Source organism: Anomaloglossus baeobatrachus, chromosome 10 (assembly GCF_048569485.1).
Source record: "Anomaloglossus baeobatrachus isolate aAnoBae1 chromosome 10, aAnoBae1.hap1, whole genome shotgun sequence".
NCBI classification, from domain to species: Eukaryota; Metazoa; Chordata; class Amphibia; order Anura; family Aromobatidae; genus Anomaloglossus; species Anomaloglossus baeobatrachus.
In genome coordinates, this window is record NC_134362.1 from 37,977,645 (window position 1) to 37,991,691 (window position 14,047).

The 14,047-nt window shown below is 44.1% G+C and overlaps 1 protein-coding gene across 3 annotated transcripts in view; it reads right to left on the minus strand.

Annotated features, from left to right (window-relative positions):
• The window catches only part of LOC142254822 (splicing factor 1-like), a 67,423-nt gene that overhangs the window by 7,091 nt on the left and 46,285 nt on the right, over positions 1-14,047 (minus strand). For all 3 annotated transcript variants that reach the window (XM_075326143.1, XM_075326145.1, XM_075326144.1), the window contains 7 exons: positions 12,233-12,322; positions 11,960-12,143; positions 4,916-5,031; positions 4,725-4,832; positions 4,424-4,616; positions 1,471-1,654; positions 1,226-1,396 (listed from right to left, as the gene is read on the minus strand). In XM_075326143.1, coding sequence (XP_075182258.1) covers positions 1,226-1,396; positions 1,471-1,654; positions 4,424-4,616; positions 4,725-4,832; positions 4,916-5,031; positions 11,960-12,143; positions 12,233-12,322 — 1,046 coding nt within the window. The remainder of the gene's footprint in view (positions 1-1,225; positions 1,397-1,470; positions 1,655-4,423; positions 4,617-4,724; positions 4,833-4,915; positions 5,032-11,959; positions 12,144-12,232; positions 12,323-14,047) is intronic.

Genomic DNA, 14,047 nt, shown 5'->3' on the forward strand with positions numbered 1-14,047 from the left:
ATGTATGCCTCCTGACACAAAGCGATAAACTGGCTAGATATGGTTCTCCAGGGGGTGTATAAGCTCAGAGGGAGGAGCTACACTTTTGAGTGTAGTACTTTGTGTGTCCTCCGGAGGCAGAAGCTATACACCCATGGTCTGGGTCTCCCATAGGAACGATAAAGAAAACGTGCCAGGCAATGTTCCATCCGGCTGCCGCATCGGATAAATCTGCCGCATGCAGCAAAAAACGGACGGAACGCAAGCCCATGCGGCACAATACGGCACTAATGTAAGTCTATGCAAAAAAAACCGCAACCTGCGGCAAAAAAGAAAACAAAAACCCGGTTGCAGTTTTTCTGATTGTGCCGCACAGGAAAAACCGGATGTGTGAAAGCAGCCTAACCTGGAATTTTTCAGTCAATCTTGCCATATAAGGGCTTGCTTTTTTGCAGGACAAGTTGTACTTTTAAATGAATCTTTAAGTTTTACCATACAGTACTGGAAAACGGCAAACAAAAATTCTTTAAGGGACTATAAGGATCAGCAGTCTAATCGCTTGTTCATTTCTGTTGATGACAGCTGCACAGCTCAGATCAGCAGAAATGCCAGCCAGCGCTCTGTCATGACCCTGTGCTACCATGGCAACCATCAGCTCCCCGTGATCACATCACAGGGCTTCAGATGGCGGAAAGTGTGCGTTACCCGCTGCGGTGCTTTAAAATCGTGCTGTCACATTTTGATCCATATGTCAAAACTGGATCTGTTACCAGATTTACAGCTTTGTTTCCACTTTCAATTTTTTTTTCCTGGTTTGTAATGGATCAGCTTTATCTAGCGGTGTCTCTGGACACCTATAATGTTCTGGACATGAGCAATACGTAAATGGATCAAATAATGGTTGACATAAATGACCCATTTTCCATAGATTTTCTTTTTTTAATACTGAACAGTTACAAATTCTCCATCAGAATGAGCGCACTGAATGATTCTCAGTTACTTCATCCTACAGCCAAGATTATGCATGGAAACAATCTCTGCAAAAGCCAATGGTACAATTTTTTTTTTTTTTTAATAAGTCGCGATAAAGATATAAAGGGACCGGGTTTCCTGATATGTACATGAACAGACACCTAGGAGATTTTCACTACGTACAACCAGAGACTTATACGCACAGACATGCATTACACTAAGACATTTCTTCTGAAAGGCATGGACAAGTCTGGTGAGACCACTCATTACTTACTTTGCTGCCAAGGTAAAGGAGCACCAGGTTGGGGTGGTGCACCTGCATTTTGTTGCTGCTGCCAAGGAGGCAAAGAGGGTGCAGATGGTGGAGGAGGTGGCGGTGCAGGACCACTAGGAGGTGGTGGTGGGGGAGGCGGCATCAAACCCATAGGGTGGGAGTGCAAAAGACCTGGAGGCAAAAAGGAAAACATTAATGTAGGAATACTATCCATCCCTGTCCTTTCAACTCCGTCACAAGCTTACCCATAGGGTGAGGACCCGGAGGATGTGCTCCTGGATGAGGCTGCATCCAATGGGGATGTGGTCCTGCAGGCTGAGGCTGTAGGGGAGGACCATTTCCAGCACCACCCATTGGATGAGGGAAGGAGTGAGGGGCGCCATGCATGGATGGGAATGGGCGATCAGTTGCCATCCAAGGCGGTCGGTTCTACAAAAAAAGAAAGCAAAAATTGCATGCAGTTAAATAGGATATGACCGGGTATAAATCTGTGCCTCACTCTGATACGGTGAATATACAAATTAAAAAAAACAACAAATTGGGGTCTTAACATGACCATCCAATCAAAAGCGAAATCATGAATTCAGTTTGTGTCAGATATTGCTCATACTTCCTATGGAAGGGTCGATACTCAAGAGATTAAGGATATATTACATCTGTCTGTACCAGGAAAAATGCCAACCAGGCAAGAAAAAAAAAAAAAAACATGAGGAGACAATGGACAATGTTGTACAGAGTTCTAGTGCGCATGACCGGAAGTGCTGGGATTTCTGATCATGCGCACTTACCCTAAACCTGGCGTCTGAGAAGTGGTGACATTGGAAACAGGCATGGGCGTCACCACTGATGACGCTGGGCAATGGACATTGAATAGCATGTTAGCACACCCCTATGGGCATGCTGAGGGGGCGGACTAGTCAAGGGAACTAACGCCCTTGCGACTAGTCCCTGTGCTCATAAGCACATCATAAAAGATCTTTACAAATACTTGTTCTAAAAGATCTATATCTATGCTACTAGATACAGGGACGGTTAGGCAGGATTAGCAATACGCACCCAGAACAGAGCTGCTCGTGGTTCTGGGTGCATATTGCACCTGACACGTTCCCTTTAATAGGTTTCTAGAATCCTTAAATTCTTGTCCATTTTCTTTTTGTGCAAACATTCTACTATCTATGGATGCTATATACCAATATGCGCACTCATGCAGAAGCTCGGTATTTCTACCTGCTGAGCAGCACTCTACAGAGCTGTGTTTATATTTTGAGTGATGGATGGGTGGGGGGGACCCAAGATGCAAAGACCTCCACCAACTTGGCCATAATGGCTCGGTTATACAATTAAACTCATTCCGTTAAGGCATCTGATCTCTAATACTAATTTAATCAGCGGGACAGAGGGTAGGGTCTTCTTATCCTCCACCCCTCCACTTGACTTGTGTGTCTATGAGAGATCACTCATACAGTGGCTTGCGGGTTTTTTTCCCTCCGATTTTCCCCCGCTGCAGAACCACAGTCCATCCCAATGATGGCAGCAGGGGAAAATAGGAGGGGGGGGGAAACGCAAGCCACTGAATGAGTAATAAGTCTTCAAAAAAACAAACAAAAAGGGTGCATGCACGGATGAGGGTCTTTGGCTTAACATCTTCATTCAACCTCGATCTGCACATTGGGCCACTTCAAACTGTATTTTATTGAAGACTGGCTATGGAATCAAACTGAGCACACGATGCCAATCCCAATGACTGGGGCAGGAAATTTAAAAAAAGGAGGCAGATCACTGAATATTCAGTGACCTCACACAGGAGGCAAACGGAGGGCAAGAAGAAGACCCTACCTCCAGTCCTACCCCAATGCACAGATATATTGGATGAAAACTTAAGAGGCTGATTAAACAAGAACCAGTGCTATGCAATTACATCAAATAAAAAACTAATTAGAGAATCACAATTTTGTTCCAACTTAAACAGGCCTGTGATATGTTGTCTTTTAGGAAACTCAACAGAAGAGACCCCTCCAACATTGGGGATCAAACATATTTCCATCAGAAAAAGTCTGCACATTCTAAACCACTGCTGCGCCTCAGATCTTTTGGAAAAATGCTTGAGTTCCCCATTGGCTTCCATTATACTCGGTACACAAGTCAAACCCGTCCAAGCGTCCCACTGCTCGTTATGACTACGGAGCATGGTAGTGCCCGGTCATCACTAGTTACGAGTACTGAGCACCCGAGCATGGTAGTGCCCGCTCATCACTATTTACTAGTACTGAGCACCCGAGCATGGTAGTGCCCGCTCATCACTAGTTACGAGTATCAAGCACCTGAGCATGGTAGTGCCCGCTCATCACTAGTTACGAGTATCAAGCACCTGAGGATGGTAGTGGCCACTCATCACTGGTTACGATTATCAAGCACCCGAGAGCATGGTAGTGCCTGCTCATAAATAGTTACGATTATCAAGCACCCAAGCATGGTAGTGCCTGCTCATAAATAGTTACGAGTACAGAGAACCCGAGCATGGTAGTGCCCGCTCATCACTATTTACTAGTACTGAGCACCCGAGCATGGTAGTGCCCGCTCATCACTAGTTACAAGTACCCGAGAGCATGGTAGTGCTCGCTCATCAAAAGTTACGAGTATCAAGCACCCGAGCATGGTAGTGCCCGCTCATCACTAGTTACAAGTACCCGAGAGCATGGTAGTGCTCGCTCATCAAAAGTTACGAGTATCAAGCACCTGAGGATGGTAGTGCCCACTCATCACTGGTTACGATTATCAAGCACCCGAGAGCATGGTAGTGCCTGCTCATAAATAGTTACGATTATCAAGCACCCGAGCATGGTAGTGCCTGCTCATAAATAGTTACGAGTACAGAGCACCCGAGCATGGTAGTGCCCGCTCATCACTAGTTACAAGTACAGAGCACCCGAGCATGGTAGTGCCCGCTCATCACTAGTTACAAGTACCCGAGAGCATGGTAGTGCTCGCTCATCAAAAGTTACGAGTATCAAGCACCCGAGGATGGTAGTGCCAGCTCATCACTGGTTACGATTATCAAGCACCCGAGCATGGTAGTGCCTGCTCATAAATAGTTACGAGTACAGAGCACCCGAGCATAGTAGTATTCACTCATCATTAATAAATTAATTTTCATAGTATTTTATAAAGAACCTGACAATCTCCACAATCTCTACGTACCACAGGTGGCTGGCTTGCAGTCATGGCAGTTGGCCTTTGTGTCCCTTGAATAGGACTATGTGTTGGTGCAGTTGTGGCCCCCATAGAAGAAGGTACTGGAGCTTCTCCAAGTTCTGCCATAAGGGAAAGGTATTCTTTATCCATTCTTGCCTTATCTTGTGCTGACTGGGGCTCTCCAGGACGGGCTTGAACACTACACACAAATACAAGTATATTACAGAGGTGCAGAAAGGTGGTGCAATCTAACACTTGTTAGTGACTTATTAAATCGATTGGTTTTATGTTAAAATAAATGGTTTACCTTGTAAATTTACAGTCTGAAGCGATATGTCCGGCTCCTCCACATTTGGTACAAAGGGTTGTATTGGTGATACTTCTAGTTTCTGTATTCTGCCACGGCCGCAGAATCCTAGAAGAAATAAATTATTAATAGAAGACCTGATTGAAAAATAGAAGTAAAAAAACCCAGTTACATAAAAAGACAAACTGAACCTGTTATCATCCTCCCGCAAAGTACCATTGAGTCGTGCGAGCTCTCGCAGTTGCATTTTGCGGAGATCGTTCTGATCTTCTGGAGTTTCGATTCCTTGCTTGAGAATGTTTCTGATCTAGAAAGAAAAAGTAACAAATGGAAAATTAGACCTTACAAATGTACAAGGCGAGCGTGAAGGTAATGCGCAATTCATTATGGATCATTGACTTTCAGATAACTTTTGAGGTGAACTACACAGATCAGAATAATTTAAAAATGCTGGAAATGGAGGAGACATCTTGATATTCTAGTGCAACTGGAACGCATGAGGGGACTCAAACTCATGACCTGTAGTATGGAAGGCAGAAACCTAAAAGGGACTGTCAGCAGATTTCTGCAATGTAAAGGCCGCTTTACACGCTGTGATATCGTGACCGATATCGCTAGTGTGGGTACCCACCCCCATTGGTGTGCGACATGGGCAAATTGCTGCCCGTGGCGCACAACATCGCCCAGACCAGTCACACGACTTACCTGCCCTGCGACGTCGCTGTGACCGGCGATCTGCCTCCTTTCTAAGGGGCGGTTCGTTCAACGTCACAGCTGCGTCACTGAACCGCCACCCAATAGACTGGGAGGGGCGGAGATGAGCAGGACGAACATCCCGCCCCCCTCCTTCCTTCCGCATTGCGGGCAAGAGGCAGGTAAGGAGAGGTTCCTCGTTCATGCGGTGTCACACGTACCGATGTGTGCTGCCGCAGGAACAACTTCGTTACTGCTGCAGCAACGATATTAGAGAATGGACCCCCATGTCACCGATGAGCGATTTTGCACGTTTTTGCAACGATGCAAAATTGCTCATAGGTGTCACACGCAACGGCAGCGCTAAAGCGACCGGATGTGCGTCACAAATTCCGTGACCCCAACGAGATCGCTTGAGTGATGTCACAGCGTGTAAAGCGGCCTTAACCTGAAGACAGCATGCTGCAAGTGTTAAAACAGAGATTTCAGTCCTGCTCTGTCATCTCAGTGTTTTGTTTACTTCAATGTTAGCTTAAGCCTGTTATCTTTTCTATTAGTGGGTCTCAGAAGTGTGAGTTGTATTCAGACTGCCTCCCTCTGTGATTAGCAGCTTCTATGGAAATGTACACTGCCAGCCTGGTGTGGGCAGGGATAGCTTTTAGAGCTCTGCTACATGCAAAATCTAAAATCTCACTATCAGAACAGCTGCAGCCACTAATCTAAGTGATACATCATTGAACTTAGTTAGGGCCTCTGCCTACATCATGCAGCTCTCAGACGAGGTAGCAAAGACCTACTGACAGATTCCCTTTAAACAGTGAACCACAGGCAACTAGATAGTCTAGTGCAGCGGGCATACATTTCATACGTGCCTGGCACAACGCAGTCAGAAACCCGATACAACTCCGAGGAGCAAACAGAAAATGAAGCAAGGCAGCCAACAGATGCGGTGGAGGCAAGTCAAATAAGTGGCATTGCGGGGTAAGCAGATCTGATTAGCATTATTTCTTGTCTGCTCCTTTCTTCACATTGACAATTAAGAGGTATGCTACTGAGCGCTCAGGTCCGGATGTAGAGACTCAGTCACAAAGCACATTGTGGAGCCGGGCCCCATATCTACTTAATGGCTGGGTATATACATGCATTTCTTAGCCTCCAATGGTAGCTGGTCATTCAAGACACTTAAAAAGAACCTGTCACCAGATTTGGGGCCTATAATCTGCAGCCACCATCAGTAGGCTCTTATATACAGCATTCTAACATGCTGTATATAAGAGCCCAGGCCGCTGTGTAGAACGTACAAATCACTTTATAATACTTATCTAAACGGTTGCTGCGGTGGAATTGGGTCACATGGGTGTCTCAGTTCTCCGCGCCTCCTCTTTTGGCAATCTTTGTCGTCCTTCTGAAACCGGGGTGCATGACGCTTCCTAAGTCATCCACACTCGCCGGCATTGAGGTCCTGCGCAGGCGCATTTTGATCTGCCCTTATCAAGGCAGATCAAAGTGCTGTAGTGCACCTGCACGGGACCAGCGAGTGTGTATGACGTAGGACGCGTCATGAACACAGGCTTCAGAAGGAGGACAAAGATGGCCAAAAGAGGAGGCGCCGCACCGGAGACACCCATCTGACCCAACTTCACCGCAGCGACCGTTTTATTATAAAGTGATTTTTACGTTCTATACAGCGGCCTGGGCTCTTCTATACAGCATGTTAGAATGCTGTATATAAAAGAGCCCAGTGGTGGTGACTGTAGCTTATAGGCCCCAAATCTGCAGACAGGTTCCCTTTAAGCTCATGGCCAGTAGTATAAAAGGCATAAACCTAAATAGTGAGTCACAAGCTGCACTGTTGAGTATATTTACAGGCATAGTGAATTTGTATACACACAAAAAAGCAGTGATAAGACAATTCCAATATAAAAAAACAAAAAAAGCTTTTTTTTGCACATTACACTTTAATAAAAGTCAAAAGGCAGTAAAAACTATACAAATATTTTTGGTATCCCTGTAATTATAACAATCTGTACAATGCAGTGAACAGATTTCCACCAAATATTAAATGAGAAATAAAAGTAGGGTAAACTTTTATAATGTGTTAAATGCAGAAGATTATAAATGTAATGACTACAGAGGTGGATGGGAAATAATAGGACAACACCCCCCCCCTCCAAATCTGGAGCACATTGTGTGTCATTGCTTTTACCAAAGAGCTAGAATACCAAAACACAATATAAATGTCAAAAATGTTAAATAATCCATAAACATATGAGAATATAAAAGTAAAATTTTCTGTCACCATTACAAGTGTTTATAATGAAATGACAAATAATAGTAGTAAACCACTCCATTATAGTGAAGACAGCGCGCTCTTCATCTTCACAGCAGCCATAAATCAGTGTGTTGGACTGACACCTAGTGGACAAAAACTTCAATACTCACTTTAGTAAGTTTTAAAGGGAACCAGTCACCACTTTTTTGGCGTATAAGCTGCGGCCACCACCACCGGGCTCTTATATACAGCATTCTAACATGCTGTATATAAGAGCCCAGGCCGCTGTGAGAACAAACACTTTATAATACTTACCCAACGGTCACGCAGTTGGCCATATGGGAGTCTCCGTTGTCCGGTGTCGGCGCCGCCTCTTTCGGCCATCTTCGTCCTCTTTCGGAAGCCTGTGTGCATGATGTGTCTACATCATACACTCGCCGGTTCTGCGCAGGCGCACTACAGTACTTTGATCTTCCCTGCTCAGGACCTGAATGCCGGCGAGTGTGGATGACGTTGGACCCGTCTTGCACCGTGGCTAGAGATGAAGAACAAATATGGACAAAAGAGGAGGCGTCGGAGACGCCCATAAGGCCCACAGCGCAACCGTTAGGTATTATAAAGTGTGTTTTATGTTATACCCTCGGCCTGGGCTCTTATATACAGCATATTAGAAAGCTGTATATAAGAGCCCGATGGTGGTGGCTGGCTGCAGCTTATAGGCCAAAAAAGTGGTGACCGGTTCCTTTTAAAAACAAATGATTAAAGACAAGGCTAAAAGTCCCATTCGAAAAGATTTTTTTTCCCCCACTGTGTCCGGCAACCCCTTTAAAGGGAACCTGTCAAATAAAAAACCGCTATTAGTCTACAGATATGGGGTTTATCTTAAAGGGTGCGAAAATTATACAGCCCACCTCACTGAAAGCCCGGCTATGGGGAGGAAATTAGATTTATTCCTCCCAGCTTCTCAATACAGTTAGTATCGGGACAGGCTTCTCAGTCAAGCATGTCCCGATACTAATAGCTGGCTGAGCAGTGCCCCAGTGCAATTCAAGTTTTGTGGAGCATGATTACACTACAGCTCACCATGTACTAGGTTGTGAGAAGCCGCAACAACTGCACTTCTGACTGAAAGCCGGAAGTAGCCGGGAGGAATAAAGTTAATTCCTCCTGGTAGCCAGGCTTTCAGTGAGTCAACTGCACAAGCTGCAGAACGCTATTGACCCTATATCTCATAGAATGGTACAGCTGGAAGGGACCTCAAGGGCCATCAGGTTCAAACCACTGCGAGTGCAGGTTTTCCTAAATTATTCCAGCTATATATTTATCCAGTTTTCGCTTGATGGAGAGCTCACCACCTCCCGTGGTAGCCTGTTCCACTCCCTGACTGCCCTCACTGTCAAAGTTTTTCCTAATGTCTAATCTGAATCTCCTTCCTTTTAGTTTCATCCATTGCTTCTTGTACTTCCTTGTGGTAATGAGAATAGGGTGGTTCCCTCTGCTCTATGACTGCCTTTCAAATATTTGTAGACCGCTATTAAGTCTCCTCTCAACCTTCTCTTATGAACTTAACATCCCTAGGTCTTATAGCCGGTCTTCATAGGACATGGTTTGCAGACCCTCTACCATCTTGATTGCTCTTCTCTGGACTTGCTCCAATATACAGTATATCGATGTCTTTCTTGAATTGGGGCGCCCAGAACTGTACACAGTATTTCAGTTGGGGTCTGACCAGGGCAGAGTATAGGGGAATAATGACCTCTCGATCTACATTCAATGCTTGTCTTGATAAATCCCAGAATTTTGTTGGCCTTTTTAGCTGCAGCTCCACATTGTTAGCTCATGTTGAATCTGGGATGTCCTATTATGCCCTGGTCCTTTTCCCCGGCGCCATCACCAAGTTCTATTCCTCCCATAATATCTATATATCTATATATCTATACACACACACATATATGTATTTTTTTACCCAGATGTAGAACCTTGCATTTGTCCCTGTTAAACAATGGGCCGAGGGCAAGCAATAGTGTTTGAGTGTGTCTAGATCCTTTTGAATCCGCTCTCTTTCCTCTCTAGTGTTGGCTACTCCTCCTAGGTTAGTATCATCTGCAAATTATACGAGTTCCCCAATAATTCCTTTGTCCAGATCATTTCTAAAAGATATTATACAGCACTGGGCCCAGGACAGAGCCTTGCAGCCCCCGCTTTTAACTTTCCTCCAGGTTGATGTGTAGCCATTAGTATTTTTTGTTGTACACGATCATTTAAGCCAGTTGTGAATCCATCTAACTTATTTTTTTGTCAATTCCGTACTTGATCATTTTTTTTTCAATGAGGATGTTATGTGATCTGCAGGCTAATACCGTTTAGGCCGATGAGCGGCTCTTTTTAATGAAATTCCACATGGACACTATTGCCGGGATTTGGCCAGAACATAGGAAGGTGTAATCGCTCTACATACAGTGCTGTGCAAATTAATTGGGACAAAGCAAGAAAACCCCCCCACACATTTTTGAATATTTAATAATAAAATGTTATAATGCACATACCAATTTTAGTAAGAAATATGTCTTCCTTTAGCTGATATGAGATTTTCAATGCGTTTTGGCATTGATTCTACGAAGTTGTTGCATAAATTCTTCAATTCTTCATCATGGAACCACACTTATATGGCACGGTTTATCATGCGTTCTTTGGTTGTACAGTCCATTTTGCCAAGACGTCTTCACAATGCTCCACAAATTTTCTATAGGATTTAACTCTGTTGAATTGCCAGGCCAGGCCAGCACTTTTACTTTATTTTCTTCCAGGAATTTCTTCACACACTTGGAATTGTGGCGTGGAGCCAAATCTTGTTGGACTGTCCCTCAAATTTACGCATGAATGGCATAATAAAACGTTTTAAAACGCCTATGTATTTGGATGAATTCATCATACCATCAACAGGAAATAAGCTCCCTGTACCATCAGCTGTAAAAAAGACCCAAACATCTGTTTTTGAGGGTGTTTTACAGTTTGTTGAATATGATCAGCTCGCAATGGTTCATTTTTGCTTCTTTTAATACTTGCTCTGTACCCTTGAGCAAAAATCACTGCAAATTATTTTTTACACTGGCTAGTTGTCCAAGATTTATATTTTTTGTGCCCATGCGAGTAGTTTTGCCTTCATTGGAGATGTCAGAAGTTGTTTCTTTGTTGCCCTCCGATCAACTTCCAGAAGCCTGCGCCGTACAGTCGAATCGCTAATATCAATACCTGCAGCGAACAAGTCTCTTTGGAGTCTTTACTTGTTTTTCTTGCATTAATTTTACTATTTCTGATAAGCGTTTTATCAGTTCTGGGTGTCATTTCCCTTTTCGTTTTGGAGAAAACAATCCAGTTTCATTGGATGTACGAATTATTCTTGAAAACAGTAGATTTTCCAATACCAACGGTGGAAGCGATTTCTCTTACAGTCTGACTTGTATGTTCATTAAGAGTAATGATTCTAGACCTCTTCCGTGGAGTAACCTCCATTTTTACAGGCACGAATCACACAGAGAAGGAGTACACTAAACCACTAGTCACAGAAACAAGCTCTGAACTGAAGCTAGCTGTTATTTTCTGACTAAAACCAGTCAAACCACATTTTGTTACTCAAGGTTGTACACTCACCTGTTCAAAGCAGTTTAAACTGGTTTAAATTACTGACTGGTAACCAACTTACAAGTTTACTTTAAAAATGCTTTGTCCCAATTTGCAAAGCACTGTAGATTAATGGAAGCATCAATAACAGCTCAAGAGCTGATATTTTTGTCTCTCCACATTAGACAGCGGGGAGGCTCCTGTAATTCAGGATGATGTTGACAGTCCCTCGTCAACAGAGGAGGGTGGAAAAGAAGCTGTCTCTTTGACATGACTGCTGTGTCGAGACGTTATGCCAGGCGTCATTCTAAGACGTACAGCTAGCAACTACCTGCCTGTTAGTGCTTAGGTATATATATATATATATTTTTTTTATTATTGTATAATACATATACATACACACATACATATATATACATATACACACACACACACACACACACACACATATATATATATACACACACACATTTTATATACATATATATATATATATATATATATATATATATATACATATATACACACACACACACACACACACACACACACACACATTTTATATACATATACACACACACACACACACACACACACACACACACACACACACTATATATAAAAAAAAAAAGTTTTCAGTAACACTTGCCTGATCTACAGCTTTCTTGACATTCTCCATGGTGTTAGCAGTCACCAAGGCATGCAGAGGTTCATCTTCCCCTGGTAGCATCTGTCCATCTTTGCGTCCCACTTTGCCCTCCTTCACTGAACCTTTGCCACGGATCATTATCTTTGCGTTACACTCTTTCTCAATGTTCTTCAGAGTATTACCTCTAAATTAAAGTAAAATGGGCAATTAATATAAAAAAAATAAAAAAAAAACAAAACAAATAAAAGCAATTGATCTGCAGAAAATACATACCTGGGCCCAATCAGTAAACCGACAAAATTAATCTCCGGATATTCATCCTGTGGGATCATGACCTTGTCACTTACACGAGTGGCAGGTGGTCTGGGAAAAAAAAAAATGGTGTAAAATTGAAGGTGTAAAATTAAAATAGGCTGCGGGGGAGGCAAATGTTGCTATTCCTTAAATGCTAGGATGCCTTTAACACAATTCATTTCATTCCTTCAGAAATTAGATATCACTTGTGTAAGAGCTGTGCATTAGCCTCAAACCTAGTATGTCAGATATGAAATGAAGACATAGCTTTCAATGTATTGCGACCAAACTTCAGTTAGAACACTGCTGAAGAGTCAAGGAAAAGCACATCCTTAGAAAGGTTGAGTCACCTGCTCAAAAAGAAGGGAATTTTGTTTACTTACCGTAAATTCCTTTTCTTCTAGCTCTAATTGGGAGACCCAGACAATTGGGGTGTATAGGCTATGCCTCCGGAGGCCGCACAAAGTATTACACTTAAAAGTGTTAAGCCCCTCCCCTTCTGCCTATACACCCCCCGTGCTCCCACGGGCTCCTCAGTTTTGGTGCAAAAGCAAGAAGGAGGAAAAGATTATAAACTGGTGTAAAGTAGATTCAATCCGAAGGAATATCGGAGAACTGAAACCAAACAACATGAACAACATGTGTACACAAAAAAACAGGGGCGGGTGCTGGGTCTCCCAATTAGAGCTAGAAGAAAAGGAATTTACGGTAAGTAAACAAAATTCCCTTCTTTGTCGCTCTATTGGGAGACCCAGACAATTGGGATGTCCAAAAGCAATCCCTGGGTGGGTAAAATAATACCTCGTAATAGAGCCGCAAAACGGCCTCTTCCTACAGGTGGGCAACCGCCGCCTGAAGGACTCGTCTACCTAGGCTGGCATCCGCCGAAGCATAGGTATGCACCTGATAGTGTTTCGTGAAAGTGTGCAGGCTCGACCAGGTAGCCGCCTGACACACCTGCTGACCCGTAGCCTGGTGCCTCAAAGCCCAGGACGCGCCCCCGGCTCTGGTAGAATGGGCCTAGAGCCCTGAGGGAACCGGCAGCCCGGTAAGCTTCGAGAATTGGTTCCTTGATCCACCGGGCCAGGGTTGATTTGGAAGCCTGTGACCCTTTACGCTGGCCAGCGACAAGGACAAAGAGTGCATCCGAGCGGCGCAGGGGCGCCGTACGAGAAATGTAGAGCCTGAGTGCTCTCACCAGATCTAACCAGTGCAAATCCTTTTCACATTGGTGAACTGGATGATGACAAAAAGAGGGTAAGGAGATATCCTGATTGAGATGAAAGGGGGGTACCACCCTTGGGAGAAATTCCAGAACCGGACGCAGAACCACCTTGTCCTGGTGAACACCAGGAAAGGGGCTTTGCACGACAACATTGCTAGCTCAGACACTCTCCGAAGTGAAGTGACTGCTACTAGGAAAATCACTTTCTGCGAAAGGCGTGAGAAAGAAATATCCCTTATTGGATCGAATGGTGGTTTCTGAAGAACCATCAGCACCCCGTTCAGATCCCAGGGTTCTAACGGCCGCTTGTAAGGATGAACGATGTGACAACCCCCTGCAGGAACGTGCATACCTGTGGAAGTCTGGCTAGGCGCTACTGGAAAAAACACAGAGCGCTGAGACTTGTCCCTTAAGGGAGCCGAGCGACAAACCCTTTTCCAGTCCAGATTGAAGGAAGGACAGAAAAATGGGCAAGGCAAAAGGCCAGGGAGAAAAACCCCGAGCAGAGCACGACAGGAAATTTTTCCACGTCCTGTGGTAGATCTTGGCGGACGTTGGTTTCCTAACCT